General features: G+C 35.5%; 1 protein-coding gene across 2 annotated transcripts in view; it reads right to left on the reverse strand.

Moving 5' to 3' along the window:
* Positions 1 to 540: 540 nt before the first annotated feature.
* RETREG1 (reticulophagy regulator 1) overlaps positions 541 to 15,440 on the reverse strand; it is a 188,902-nt gene continuing 174,002 nt past the window's right edge. For both annotated transcript variants that reach the window (XM_044665561.1, XM_044665570.1), the window contains 6 exons: positions 14,800 to 14,926; positions 10,957 to 11,041; positions 9,846 to 9,983; positions 9,069 to 9,133; positions 8,682 to 8,808; positions 541 to 5,319 (listed from right to left, as the gene is read on the reverse strand). In XM_044665561.1, the coding sequence (XP_044521496.1) occupies positions 4,820 to 5,319; positions 8,682 to 8,808; positions 9,069 to 9,133; positions 9,846 to 9,983; positions 10,957 to 11,041; positions 14,800 to 14,926 (1,042 nt within the window). In that variant the 3' untranslated portion in view covers positions 541 to 4,819. The remainder of the gene's footprint in view (positions 5,320 to 8,681; positions 8,809 to 9,068; positions 9,134 to 9,845; positions 9,984 to 10,956; positions 11,042 to 14,799; positions 14,927 to 15,440) is intronic.

A 15,440-nucleotide genomic window follows, 5' to 3' on the forward strand; every position in this document is an offset into this window, starting at 1 on the left:
ATTAACAAAGGATATAATTCTCAGGGAAATGCCTCATTATTTATTGGTTAAAATTCTGGGGGCTTATAGCCCACTGAAAGGGTTTTTAAAGACTTTTAAATCCTTTTATAGATAAATAACACAAATAGCTCATATATAAGCATTTGAATAAGAATTGTTTTCATATTCTGTGATATTCCTTCAGATATCCTTCATTTTAATAAATCTGGAGCTAGGATATATTTTGATTCCACAAAGAGATAACATACACAAAGTTTTGGCTCCTCCTTATTTCAAGGCACCAAGCTGGGGGCCTGAGCAAGACTTGTCAACACTTAATAAAAGAATCCAGAATATGAAAGCTAACAGAATTCTTAACTCTACTGTTATTAATTGAAAACATCCTAATAGTTTTAACAAAATCCAAATATTAGCTCTAGAAAATAATTCAAAATAATGATTTTTTCATAAACCTCTATATAGGTCATTCCTAGTTTTATAGGTGGGCAATACATTGGGTTATAGCTCATTTTTGAGGATTAAAAAAAACATAATAAAAGGTAAAAACTAACAGACATTTATTAAATGGTTTACAAACAATTGCTATCAATTATTCCATGTTCATAAAACATTCATGTTAAGTAAAGTGCTGCAAAGGATACTTCCATAAAGTTTTAAGACATTTTGCAACCTCCTAAATTTCTGGTTATCTGGATATATGAGTCTACAGGTGATTCATGGAGTACATTCATGATAAACTTGAATTGACGCTTAGGTATCTGTCACAGTGTTTGGTTCATAGACTTTAGTCTGAAAGATCAACTGACTTCTGGGGGTTCTCCTTAGGCCAAGGTTTTTCTTATTCAATTAAGAATGAATATATCCAAACTAAATAAAAACTGATTTTTAATATTTCATAAAATTCTGCTCAATTATCACAAATTATCATTGAACCTTCCTTCATAAACACTCAAAAAATAAAACCAAGTTAATTCACAAAAGTCTGCATTTGTGCAAAGCCGTGAAAATCTTAGAAGAATTTCCATTTGAGTAGGCACTTGCATGTTATGCCTTTATTTTAATGTTCAAAAGGAAGGCATCATAAATAACATTGTCAAATAATAAATACCTTGGTTTACACAGTGCCTTTTGTCTGAGGAATTAACTTTCTCATTTGCTCTCAATATCTTGGTGAGGTAGAATGGGAATAAGTAGTAGAATCCTCATTTTATGGAAGGAGAAACTGAGGCACATGGGCAGTGAAGTGATTTGCTTCAGGCCATAAAAATAGAAACAGATCCCAAATTTGCTTATTCCCATCTAGCATAGGCCAGACTAACACTGTAGTGGAAAGGAGAGATAGGAATGCATAAAAATCTAATTCTTGGACCATCCAGCATTACCAATGGTAGTTCAGTCAAATCTCCCAGAATAATTCCACTCTTGCCACTAACTATAGCAGGATAATTTGAGTATTCAAATCAGAAAAGTATTTAAAATACCTCAGCCTGACCCTTGAACTTAACAGTAAACTGCATGAGGGCAACCACCATTTCAAATTTAATGTTTCTTCCCATAATGCCAAGCACAGCAACTCTGCACAAATATTGGAAAAATGTTAACATTAAGCACACATTTCTTAAACAAATGTTCTTATTATGAATGTCAAAGTTGCTTTATTTCTCTTAAATGTCTTTTGCTTTAAACTCAAGATAAATTTAACATGTTCTGGGATGTGTGATTACCTCCACTTCCCCTTTTAAGTATAGGAAATTTCAACAAGATCTCTCAATTTTTTATACCAAAAGTTTCATTTCATTAAAGATCATTGCTTCCCCCCACCTTGTTACATGACTGCAAAACGAATGTTTCTTTATTAATTCAAATGAATAAGCATTTATTAAGTGTCTGTAACATTCTAGGCACTGTGCTGGGCACTAGGGAGACAAAGGTCAAGTTCCCCAATGAGTCCTGCCCTCAAAGGAGCTTATGTTCTACTTTCTGGGCCTCAGTTTCTTTATCTGTAAAATGAAGGGATTAGATTAGATGATTTTTAAGGTCCCTTTCAGCTCTTATAGTCTATGATTCTAAAAAGGTCGTTGGTAGAGGAGAATCTATTTTAAGCTAATAGGATAAGAGAGAAATAAAGGCCTTTCAAAATGGGAAAACAGCTTTTCCTTCAAGGTCCAATTTGATCTTCCAAAACAGTAAACCTCCACTTTTCCAGCCTTATTTTGTTATTTTATAAGACAGTCTATAATCAACTCTACTGTATTATTACATACTGTTACTCGGCATGTTCTGCATGAAATTAGAGAACAATTACTCTAACACATTTAGAATTGAAAAGGTACACCTGGTTCACCTTGACTGAATTCTTTTTGATTTGATAGGAGATTTTTAACAGGGGAAAGATACAATGCCATGGTATTGATAAAGCATGTGTAGCAAGATCCCTGGTGGGGAAACTACCTTTTTTTTTTTTTTTTTTTTTTTTTTTTTTTTATGTGCCAGATGACACAACACATGAGTTCTCAAACACAAGGGCAAATGCACAACTGGTTTACAACTATATCTCAAAACCAGAAAAAGGATTATATACAAAAAGCCTCGACAACTACTCCTTTCATTATAATGTTTCTTGGTTTAATTAACATTTTGAGAAGAGTTTGCTGTTTTGGATACATTATCATCACATTTATTTTTTGAGCAAATAGCATTAAAGTGCACACTTGCTTACAATGCCACTGTTTAAAGAAAGCTAGTATGTCTCATCTACTATACTTGCAATCCTGGTAACACCTTTTCCCAAGCCAACTCCCACCCCCACCCTCAAGCCCTTTTGAATTTATATTTTTTAAACATTTGACTCTCTAACATTTCACTGTTTATTCCATCACACAGGTCAACTCTTGACAATCTTCCGTTGGACTCGTCCTCTTATATTCTTTATACTTTTATGACTACCTGGATTGTCTTATAGGTATACTAAGGGGAGAGGGGGAAACCTGCATTTTTTTCTCAGCTGAGAAATTGAAATGGCTTATATATGATGTTTGGACTTCCTGGACAAGAATGTTTTTGTGAGGAAGTGCACATGAAGAAAGAAGCTTGAAACTATTGTTATGTTATTATCTAACCTTTTCTTCACGTCCAGAAACTTTCATTGAATGGAATTAGGACATATTTCCCCAAAACCACACAATTTAGCTAATAAAAGTAATTTTCCTTTGTTCCAGAATGGGCAAGATAACAAAGGCACAGACTCACTTTGTACCAATAAAGGACAAGCAAACACGGCCACGAGGCACCTATGGACACAAAAGCACGGCAACGACAATTAGGAAATGTCAAAAGTCTTATGAAACTTTTCTCCCTACAATATTTGGCAAATTCAGTCTAGATTTTTAATACCTCAGAAAGAAAAATAAATAAATAAGGTACACTACATTAAAACATAGGATTAATTACCTGTGATTATTCTTTAGGAAGATAAGGCAGGTAAACAAAAGAAAAGGAGAGAAAAATAGGCTTCCTATATGCTGGGATTATTCTTCCTTTCTGAGGGTCCCAGGTGACCATGTTTATCTTTCAAAATGCCAGCTACAATGGTTTTTTTTAATAGCTGACATGGTCCCTCAACCCTTCTCAAAGCTTGTTTCACATTAATAAATTGGCATAATGTCTTTCTTTGTTCCTTAATAACAAATCTGTTCCTCCTAACAAATTTAGTTATTTAAAGATGATCCAAAAAGTTTTTTGTAATATTTTGATGATAGATAAAATCTATTCCAGAACCCAAATCATCAAGAGATTACATGTGTAGACTTAAAATGACAAATAAATACATTTGCAAACAATGTAAATTTCTCTCTTGCTTTAACTACCCAGACCAGGGGTGTGGGATTATATAATTCTGCTTAAGCTGCTGAGGTTCACAATGATTTTTGTGGCTACTATTTCCTCAATTAACATAGAAGATGAACATATCTTCAAACCACGTCTGGGTAGGAAGAAGGTCTGTTTATGTTAAACATCAGCACTCACAAAATCCCTACCACAAGCATATGACAATCAGAAAACAAAATGCAACTGAAATTTTATCTGTTTACATCATGATCAGCATCTTCATGACAGCAATACTTGCTTTTTCTGGGTTAATAATCTCTAGTTGCAAGGCTAGAGATGGCAATCAATTTAGGAGCAGGCCACTCTACAAATCTATAAGCCTACAACTGCAGAAATAACCTGGAAATGTATCAGCCTATTCAAAGAGTTTAAAAGAATGCTTTATGTAAAATCATTTTATTTTCCTAGTTAGTTCATTTTGACAGTGCTGTTCATGTTCTTAAATTTAAAAAAAGGATGGGAGGATTCTTTAACATCAAATTTTTAAAACTTTCAAAATACTAGAGGGAAAGGATAGCATAAAGCTATATTATGTCTGCAACACTTGTCTTATCTCACTGTGTTACAATAAACTGCCTTGCAGGCTTGAAAGGTGAAGTATGATGAAAAGAATAGAGAATACTTGAGGTATCACTCTAAAATCTGGCCTTTTCCTTTTAAAGAAAGAGAACATTCCTCTCTGACAACACAGTGGATATAGAATTCATTTTCATGCTACTAGGTGGTCAAGGTATAATTATCAGAAACATTACATTTTCAGTTTCAGCTGATATATATCCAGTTAATTCACTGCAGAAGGGAAAATAGGACAACAAATCTAAAGTAATAGTTAAAGCTCACAGCTCATATAATTTTCTTTTTTTTGCCTTTTTGTTTGTTTTAAATTTTTTTGTGGTTTATTTCTGCTCTGTTGCAAGCTCTGATTCCCAAGTTAATGGCCTCCCAGCAGATTTGAAAGGAAGCCTGAAGATTTCTTTTGCTGAGGTTCTACATCCTGGTCTTGTGTAAGTCCCAGTTCGCTCTCAATCTGATCGAGCTCTGACTGGTCCAGTAATTCAAAATCATCACCTTCTTCTGTGTCTGTGTCTTCTCCTGGACTAGGTACAGGCTGGGAAGATGCTCTCTGAACTCCTTGTTGCAACTGGTCTTTGATAGCAGCAGACATTGCAGCTACAATGACATCACCAGCAAGATTTCCCATCAAATGAATGGTCTGGTCACTGCTCAAAGGAAGGGTGAGACCAGCTGTTGGCTGCCTCTCTCTGCTCTGTCTGTGACCACTATCCATCGGCTCTTTTTTTCTCTTGTACTGGATGGGCAAGCCAAGGCTCAACTCATCTTCATCATTTGTTCCCGTGCCATTTTCTAGAGATGGAAATTCTGAAAGATCCTTGGAGAAAGCTTCCTCCTGTTCACTGGGTCGGTCAAGATCTAGGAGATAATTGAGATAAACAGTTAAGAAATCTGAAGTAAAATCCCTTAATCTAAATGGTGACTTACTTTAGTCAACCCTTAAGCAGTCTACAAAATTGATCCAGTCTTTTCTGCATCACCATGAACCATTGGAAGTCTGAAACTGTATTGGGTTTCCCAGGGAAATGAAATATCAAACCCTCCTCAACAAATTTCCCCAAATCTGCCCACTCTCAAGAGACTGATCTCCCCAGGCTGCCACTGCCTTATGCTTCACTTTGTGTCCCCCAGGAGGTGTTAAATAAACCTTTATTGACTCTGACCTGACAGCGTTTAAGTGCCTTGTCCAGAGTCAAGAGCCACAAAGTATCTGAGGCCAGATCCCCAACTCCATCCTTCCTCATGTCCTGCTAGCCGTGGAGCTACCACGCTGGACAATCTTCAGATATGAGCCTGGAGACTCACTACAGATCCAGCCAAGCTAAGTGCAGACACACTCATCTTGCAACATGTGGTTAGTAGGTGACCACTGTTCTTAGCTGTGGCATCTCCACACAGCTCGATGGCCTGGAGAGCACAGCACCAGATCTGGAGTCAGGAAGACCTGAGTTCAAATCCTGCTTCTAACACTGACCAGCAGTGTGATACTGGATAGGTCACCCAAGCTGTTTGCAAAATGGGGATAATAATAGCATTTTTCTCCTGGAGTGATTGTGAGAACAAAATAATATATTACTATTGTTACTACTACTGCTGCTGCTACTACAACCACCACCACCACCACCACCACCACCACCACTACCACCACCACTACTACTACTACTACTACTACTACCACCACCTATGAGATTCCGATCTACATTCAGGAAAGAAAGACTAGCTACACTGAAAAAAAAAGTTTGTTTTTTACACAGTTTCCTGAAGGATTAAAACAAATACTATTTGATGGAGGGATTTTTCTATGAGGTTTTCTGTTTCTCTCCAAAATGGATTGATAAACTAATGGACATCTTTACTATACACAGTTCAATGGCTAGAGTGCTAGACTTGGGTTTAGGAAGACCTGAGGGGGAATCCTATCTGAGGCACTTACTAGCTTGTGTCTCCCTGGCCAAGTCTCTTAGCCTGAGTATTCTAATCTGTAAATCCTACCTCCAAAGATTGTTGAGAAGATCAAGTGAGAGATAGTGTAGATGTAATGCTTTACAAATATTAAAGTTCCCTACACATACTTATTATTAAAGTGCCCTCACTTAACTGAGTGCTGCCACCAACAAACATTTACTTTTGTAACTTATTAAGCCTCTAAGGATCTTATTCTTCTTTTCTGATTACAGTACTTTGGGCCAAAGAGCTACTTTATTCTATGTTTGAAAAAAGGACGTCAGTCCTTGAATGTCTGCATCTATTTGACAATCCAGCACAGAACACTGGAGCTGCCTGCTAGGTTAGCCATCCTTGTGTCTTGCATTCCCCATAGGACAAAATCCCAGAGGCCCACAAGTTGGTAAAGTGAGTGTTTAAGTTAAAATTAATATCCAATAACTCCAAGTATTATATTTTATAAGATTTATTAATAATCACTTGAAGTAGGAAAAATACAAGAAAAAAGTAAAAACCTGAGTAAAGACATATGAGAAAAATTCTCCTGCCCAACCTCCCAGCACAATCAGGAGAAAAAGAGCAAGAGGGAGGAGCCACACAAAAATATATCCTCCCTACATTAGCACGTAAGGAACATGGGAAGCTGGGAAAGAGAGTTTTGGGGAGCAAAATCCTAATTACACAGTGTCATGCCTGAGATCACACAAACAGCCAGTGCTAGAACAGCACCCTGGGCTCCTGAACCACTATAGCTTCTATCTTCCTCATTCATTCATTAAGTATGCTTACAGGGATTTTTCTTCCTTCTAAAATACAATGAACAAGGAAGATATTAATTTTCTGAAGGGCTGGTTTTTACTATGCTTATATTCATTTTTCATGGATTTATAATTTATAATGCAAATATAGAAATTACTCCCCTCCACTGATGGAGATCACAACCTCTCCAACTTGGTAGACAGTAATTGCTGTGGTTTAAAAAAAATCAGTCTTTGGTCCCACAATCACAAAATTGTGAACTTCTTCAAACTTGGTCAGGCTAGTTCTGAATAAGTCTGTACTCAAAACCTTTCCAGCTTGCTAAGACCTAAAAGAGCCTATGTTCCTCTGGCAAAGTCTTTGAGAATCTGAAGGTCACCTCCATGACTTGGCATCTAATGAAACCTCAAAGCACGTTTGGTGAGCAATAAGAGGTCCATTGAAGCTAGGGCTAATACTGAAAAGATTCTCCTCTCAGTTTTATTGATGGTCTTGAAGGACAGATATTAAAGAAAATGTGTTATACTGCTCTAAGTGAATTCATCCAAAACTTATACAATTTATTGTGCAATTTACTATATAGAATTTATTTTAAAAAGCAATTAAGTCTTTTGTATTTTAGGTAAGGGTATGTGAAAAGAGGAGACCAGTCATTCATTGCATTTGACTGTCAATTATTAAGTGAGAGAAGATTGTTCCTGAATATAGGTCTCATGTTTCAGAGTGGGGGCACAACTTTGATACCAAAACATCTGGATTTCTAAGTTCAAAGGACCTGTTTTCAAAATCCACTTGTTGCTTGCAGTCTTTATCACTTTGAGCAAACCCAGTTTCAGTTTCATCATCTGTAAAATGAAGGGGGGGGGTATGGACTCAATGGATTCAATGTCCTCTCCTGGCTCTAAATTATGATCTATTCTATCTCCAAATAGCCACCTCACTGCAGTAAACTTAGCACATACAAGTGCTAGAATAGATGATCAAATATTTTCACACATTTTAATAATAATTGAGGCTATAAAAATAACAATGGCATATATTATGTTTTGGCATATATTACATTAAGAGAAACCTAGGTGACAGTGGTCAGAGTGCTAGGCCCAGAGTCCATAGACCCAGCCTCAGACAATAACTAGTTCTGTGTCCTTAGGAAAGTCACTTAACATCTGTTTGCTTCCATTTCCTCAATAGTAAAATGAGGAAAACAGAAACTTTAAAATTCAAATGAGATATTTGTAAAGGACTTAGCACAGCTGTTGTACAGCAATTTTACAGTCACATTCAACTTGGGGTTTTCTTGACAAATCCCAGAGTGACTTGCCATTTCATTCTCCTGTTCATTTTACAGATGAGGAAACAAAGGCACAGCATTTAAGTGACTTATCCACGGTCACCCAACTAGGAAGTATCTGAGGCCAGATTTGTACTCAGGAAGAGGAACTGTTCTCCTGCCTCTAGGCCTGATGCTCTCTCCAGGGTGCCACCTAGCCCTCACCATCATCACTCTCATTACATACCATCAGAAGTGTCTGTTTGGGGAGTACATCCTTCGGAGAGATTGAAGGTCCCGTTATCAGTCCAAGATACCTCTGATATATCTGTGTCAGACACGGATAGCTCTTTGGCAACAGTTGTGAGGCTAACCTGTGCCAAAGTTTAAAAGTCAAATATTAATTTGCATTCCAACCACCTTTTCTTAGACAAACACTAACGAAATTAGTTGTAAGATTAAAAAAACAAAACAAAACCAGGTCATTTAACAAAATGTATGTTTTCCTTATAGTTTGTCACCTCCTAGAAATACTGAAGTTCCACTTAAGGAACATCCATCAAGCTTTGTTGTAGGGAAGTGACTCTACACAGCCAAACTCCAAAGAAAACAGGGAAAATTAGCCAGGAAGTACCTTAGGACAAAGGGCTGAAAAGTCTAATTCACTGTCGTCTTTATGAGTTTTTTCTTTATCTGCCTCTGTTGAAAAAGAAAATGTAGACATAAGCTTTCAATTTCCTAGCTTTACAAAAAATGCTACTTTTTATCTATTGTGCCCATCCCGCATTTCTCAAATTCTCAAATACTTCCAAATCGGGAATATTTTCACAGCAAAAGCCTCATTTATGAATAAGATAAATTAATTATATAGGGAACTATCCTTGGCTCAAATAAACTGAGAAGGAAGTCAGTTTTCCTACTTCTTGTCTTCTCCCATGGCATGATTCTTCTTTATTTCTCTCATCATTCTATTCCACCTTATTTCTTCTCTAGGCTTTCTCAACAACATATTATCAATATCCCATTTTCCAATTAATACAACTTAAAGAAAATTATTCAGAAATAGCAAAATATAAAATGTTTAAGCCTTTCACTGCCACTGTTTCCCCATTTTAAAGTCATTTATTCAATAATAGCAAAGTAATGAGTGAAATACACTGGAAGAATATCTAAAATCAAATAAGAAATAGTCTATGGGGAAGCTTACTTTCCTCAATGTTTAGTCAGAAAAAATCCCTTAAGCTCCTAATTGAAATAAAATGTGTCTTCTCTTTGGATTAGTGCAAGCAGTTGAAATAGTGGTGAGTATGAAGCTTTGCTTACATAGCAACATATTAAATCTAATTCAAGAATGACTCACATGTGTATGCCTCATTTCATAAGTGGAATCGACATTTTCAACTTTACTTACCAGATTTCTCTCGCCTCTTTTGGTTAATATATTCTCCTATTCCAAAATCTAGTTTTAGCAGAAATGACTTGATCTTGCTGTATACTCTTTGTCCAAATTCATTGCATTTAAACAGTGGACACAAAAAGGCACAGAGTACTAAAATAAAGGGGAAAGGAAGAATTTATTTCAAGGGCTCATAATTCTAAAAACAAACAAACAAACAAACAAACAAAAAACAAACAACAAAAAAAAAAAAAACAAAGGCCCTGAATGTCCCTTACTGTCAAATAAGTGTTTATTTCTTAGGAAAAGTACTGGGCAGTAGACAGAATAGAAATCATGAACACAAAATAATGAACTTATTTCACAAACAAGGCAGTCTTTCAGTTTCCTTCTCTCATCTTCATCATCACCATTGTCACCACAGATAACTTTAACAATAAGCCTTGTTCAAAAGCTGGCGGGAAACCAGACTTCTATCCATTCATGCCTTTGCAATCTGAACACTGTAAGCCAAGAAACTTGTTCATGGACTATTTCATTTTCAAGGAAAGTGAGTTTCAAAGATTCGGTACGATATGCCAGAAAAGACTAGAACTGGAGTCAAATGCCCCAGGATATATTTGTAGCTCTGCCACTAAACAGTTCTTTAATTTCCTTGTGGATAAAATGAGATATGTTGGCAGAGTGGAAATCCAAACTAGAGCTAGTTCTTTTTATAAAAAACAATCCATCAACAAGCTTTTTATTTATAGTGCCATGTGTTGGGCTTTGTTTGATTTTTTTTCCCATGCAAAAATAGTCTCTGCCTTCAAGGATCTTACATCTAATGGGAGAAAAAAACATAGTAAAAATGTTTTTAATATAATAAAAATACATAAGAACATGTATAGAATATATAATAAATATATATGAATATATTTTAATTATATAAGAAAATATAAGATAAGAATAAGTAAGATAAAAATAGATATTGGGAGATAACCCAGGAAGCATCAAAAGTAGAAGCAGGAAGATCTAGTAAGTGTCTCCTGGAGAAGGTAGCACTTGAGTAAGCTGAGTCTTAAAGGAAGCCAGTGATATACCAAAATACAATAGGAATTTGACAAAGATAAGATGGCAGACTTACATACAAAGTAGGAGAGTATGACTCCAGGAATGTAACTTCCTAAGATTGTAAAAAATGTGCACACACTGCAGACCAGGAGGCAAAACTAGAATTCAAACAAACAAACAAAAAACAACCGATACTCAGTATTCATATGATGAAAATATTTTATTATGGCTACAAACATGAACACCCCAAATTATTTTTTATTATTTTTTTAAATTTTTTTATTTTGAATATTTTCCCATACTTTCCCTCTCCCCCCAAACCAAATTATTATTTTTTAAAACCTTTACCCTTCATCTTTAGAATCAATACTGAGTATTGGTTCAGAAGCGGAAGAGTATTAAGGGGATAGGCAATGGGGGTCAATTGACTTGCTCAGGGGTTCACACAGCTAGCAGATATCTGAGGCCAGATTTGAACTCAGGACCTCTTATCTTTAGACCTGGTTCTCAATCCACTGAGCTATCTAGCTGTTCCCCTTGCACCCACCAAATTATTTTTACAAGTTATTTATTGTAGACTTTAAAAACAAATGAATTAATTAAACTTACATTTACAATTAATTCAAATATTTTTTAAAACCCTTCAACTCAGGGGGATCCCAAATGAATGCATATACTGATCTAGTTGAGTATTCTTCACTTACGTCTTTACAAAATTCCTTCTACTCCTTATATTTACCATTCTTGATCACATACTTTTTATTATATGTATTTTATGATACAAAATATGTTCTTTCAGAATATATAGATAGTTAAAGTTTTTCAAACAATCATTTTTTATGTTAGATTACCTCCCTCCCCTGGCAACAAATCAACAATATCCTCACATCAATACTTGCTCATAATCGCTTTAGAGGATACAAAGGCCTAACCAATGACACAATGAGTTATAGCTTTAATTATTAATGTAATATTGCTGTCAAATGCAAAATGATAGAAAATGTGATATTACTCCATAAAGCCTATTTTGTGAAAAATGGGGCACTCTAAGTAGTTTTGACTATTTCCCATAATGGCTAACTCTTTCCAGAATGGCCTTGTTGGCTTATTCATTGAGGAAAGCCTCTGAAGATCAGAATTTCAAAAGATTGGTGCCTAGCTGGACACAGGGACTGCTGGAAAGAGGAGGACTATGCAAGTGAGTCTGCAAAGGCACCCCCAAACCTGGGGACCTGGTAGAATCTTCAGTCAACCCTATAAGCATTGAGACCTCAATACTGGATGAGACCAAGTTAAGAAGAAATGAAAGAAAAAATTGCTTTGTGGCTTTTGTTATTTGACCATGAGAAATTATTTTTAACATTAGGTTATTTTCTCCTTGGTCTAGGTGACAAGAAACTTCATGAGTATATTTTAGTTAATGAGCTTATAAAAATTCAATTCTCTATCCCTATCCACCCGTGTCTAGGACAGAGTTTTCTTACACCTGTGTATTATTTCCCCACTAGTACCTATAGGAAGTTAAACCTATTTTGTACACAGGGGAGGAATGATAACAAATGATTCTAGTTGTTTGTTTAGTGTTTAGTGTTCTATTCTATTCTATTGTAATTAAATATTTGCTATTTGATTCTCGACTCTTGTGTGGTCTAGGAATAGCACGTGTTAGAATGTGAGTTTGAATTGTGCTAAAAGGAATAATGAACTGGAGGAATTCCATGTGAACTGGAATGACCTCCGGGAATTGATGCAGAGTGAAAGGAGCAGAACCAGGAGAACATTGTACACAGAGATGGATACACTGTGGCACAATCAAATGGAATGGACTTCTCTACTAGCAGCAATGGATCCAGTACAATTCTGAGGGACTTATGAAAAAGAACGCTATTCACATCCAAAGAAAGAACTGTGGGAGCAGAAACACAGAAGAAAAAAAACTGCTTGATCACATGGGTTGATGGGGATATGATTGGGGATGTAGACTCTAAACAATCATTCTATTGCAAATATTAATAATGTGGAAATAAGTCTTGATCAATGGCACATGTAAAACCAAAGGAATGGCACATTGGGTATGGGAGAGGGGAGGAAAAGAACATGAATCATGTAACCATGGAAAAATATTCTTAATTAATTAATTAATTAGAATTAAAAAAAAAGAATGTGAGTTTGAGCCATATTGTGCAATTAGGACACAAATACCCCCCTGAATTGGAAGAAGTTAGGATCACCAGAGCTGAGGAAGCACCTTGTTAAAAGAATTTGAAAAAGATACATGTTTCTGAGAAAGAGGTACATACCCTTCTGGGGAAAAAAATGTGATTAAAAGAAAAAGGGCTAAATTTCATGGTTAACTTTAAATCTCTGACAAGAGAAAAATGGAAGTAACGATGAAATATGAAGAAATTAAGATGTGGAACAAAGTTATTGAAATGCCAGGAATCAAAACACACAACAGAATCAACAGAATAATTTTAATGATCCAGCTTTTCTCTGAAACACTGGTCAGTTCTTATAACAATGTCATTTTTTCAGGGATGCTATGTGGCTAGGAGTCAAGGAACATCACAGGGCATTGAAGGCAACTGAGAACAGCAGCTTATCAGCCACAAACAACTGGGTGGGGAAAGGGCCATAAAGGATATTATCATGAAGATCTGTGGCTGGAAAGAAAAGAATGGGCTGCTCACATAGGAAGAGAATGGAACAGGTGTACTGTACCATATAGTACTATCTTTAAAAAAAACAACTTTAAAAGAAAATCTTATGGACAACTTTTCAAATATTCCAAAGCAGAACTAAGTATTCTGATAATGCAATAATAAGCTATTGCAACCTTTAATGCTCATGGGGAATGGAAGACAAGGGAACTGGAGGGATCCTCTTTACAGCATCAAGGTAAAAGTCTATCATCAGTGCTACCACACCCTGAGGCAGCCCTGTTCCCACAGGGTTTAACTGAGAAGCTGCTGAAAAAGTAAAGGGGGCCTCTCTACAACGACTGTTGCCAAGGTGAGGAGTCTCAGAGGAGGCCTTTGCTGTACATTTCCCTGTGTGATGATACCTCTCAGTTATTCTCCTTCCAAAAAGGTCTGAGTATCCCTCTATGTGAGACATCTCCTTCCCCACAAATTCAACTCAACAAACATTTATAGAGGATGATTATTTATTTTGTGTTAAAAAGAATTTCCAGTATTTATTTCATTTGTTCTCCTTTATCATAATATTTCTAACAAATGCCTTTTTTTTTATAATAGGATGAATGTGATTAACTTTCAGCTTGGAAATCAGGCTTGCCATAATTTCTCAGAAATATCTCAATTTTTTATTTTTTGCTTTTGGAGGGAAGGGGGAAGGAAGAAATTGGTTTTATTTTCCCATAGCAGTAGCCAAAGGAGAATCATGTTAAATTCATAAAGTGTTTTATGGTTTATCTAGTTTGAACATAACAATGATTTTAAAAATTAGGTATCTTCTCCTTGGTCTGAGTTACAAGAAATCTCAAATTCAGAATATAAGCATGGCTCACTTTATGCTAATAGAGCATCCATACTTCTCTAAAACTCTTTTAGTAATAAACATAATATTCATTTACATAATTCTTTAACATTTATAACATCCTTTCCTCACCACAGCTCTGTGAGATAAATTGTTCATGTATTAGTATCCCTAATTTAAAGCTGTGGAAAAGTGGCTTTACCCAGGGCAACTTAGGCTAGTGTAGGGGTAGAAATAGGATTTAAATCCAGGTTGTTTGTCCCTAATTTTAATGCTTTCTCTCTCAGTATTAATGTGTATTCTCTATATTCAGAATTAATGAATCTTTGCAACCTGATATAACAAGGGAGACCATCTGTTTCCAAATCTGTTGGGTGCTATAATGAATGTAATGATTATTATGTGTGGCGATACTTGCCTTGCCAGGGTTCTGCTGCTTAAAGTGTGCCATTTCTTGAAGAAATAAGCTGAAGTTCATCCATGATTCTGCAATGCATTGGCTGAGTCTGGGCTTTTCATCAGCTTTGGAATTTACCACTTCCCAGCTAAAAGAAAGAGAAAGAAATCACATTATAACTATGAGTAACTGATGATAATACTTAAAAGGAATTTCATCTGGCATTTAGAATCCATCAAATAATCAAAGTATAAATGTCCACAATGAATTTTTAATATTGGTTGGTCAACTTGATAGAAAATTTTGAAAGTCTGGGCTGGATCACTAAGTACTATAAAGTCTTTTCCACCACCTATTGGTATATACTTTGAAAATGCAAATGAATTTGAATATTAACCCAAGAAAATATAACATGGTTCATAAACTTCATGATAATTAAAAACAATATATTTGAAAGTGAGACAAAGAAATTTCAGAGGTAAAGAGACTGTTTAATGCCAGAAGCTCCTAGACTGTTCAACTTGACCATATTATTTGTTTTCTTTTAAAAATTCTTAATGATAATCAAATTAGTAGACTTTTTTGATAATAAACGAATGCTCTTAGTAAACAAAGAAATATGAGTGGAAAAAAGAGGAATCATATATTGAAATCTATTAGAG

The sequence above is a fragment of the Gracilinanus agilis genome, chromosome 1, assembly GCF_016433145.1.
Source record: "Gracilinanus agilis isolate LMUSP501 chromosome 1, AgileGrace, whole genome shotgun sequence".
Classification (NCBI taxonomy): Eukaryota; Metazoa; Chordata; class Mammalia; order Didelphimorphia; family Didelphidae; genus Gracilinanus; species Gracilinanus agilis.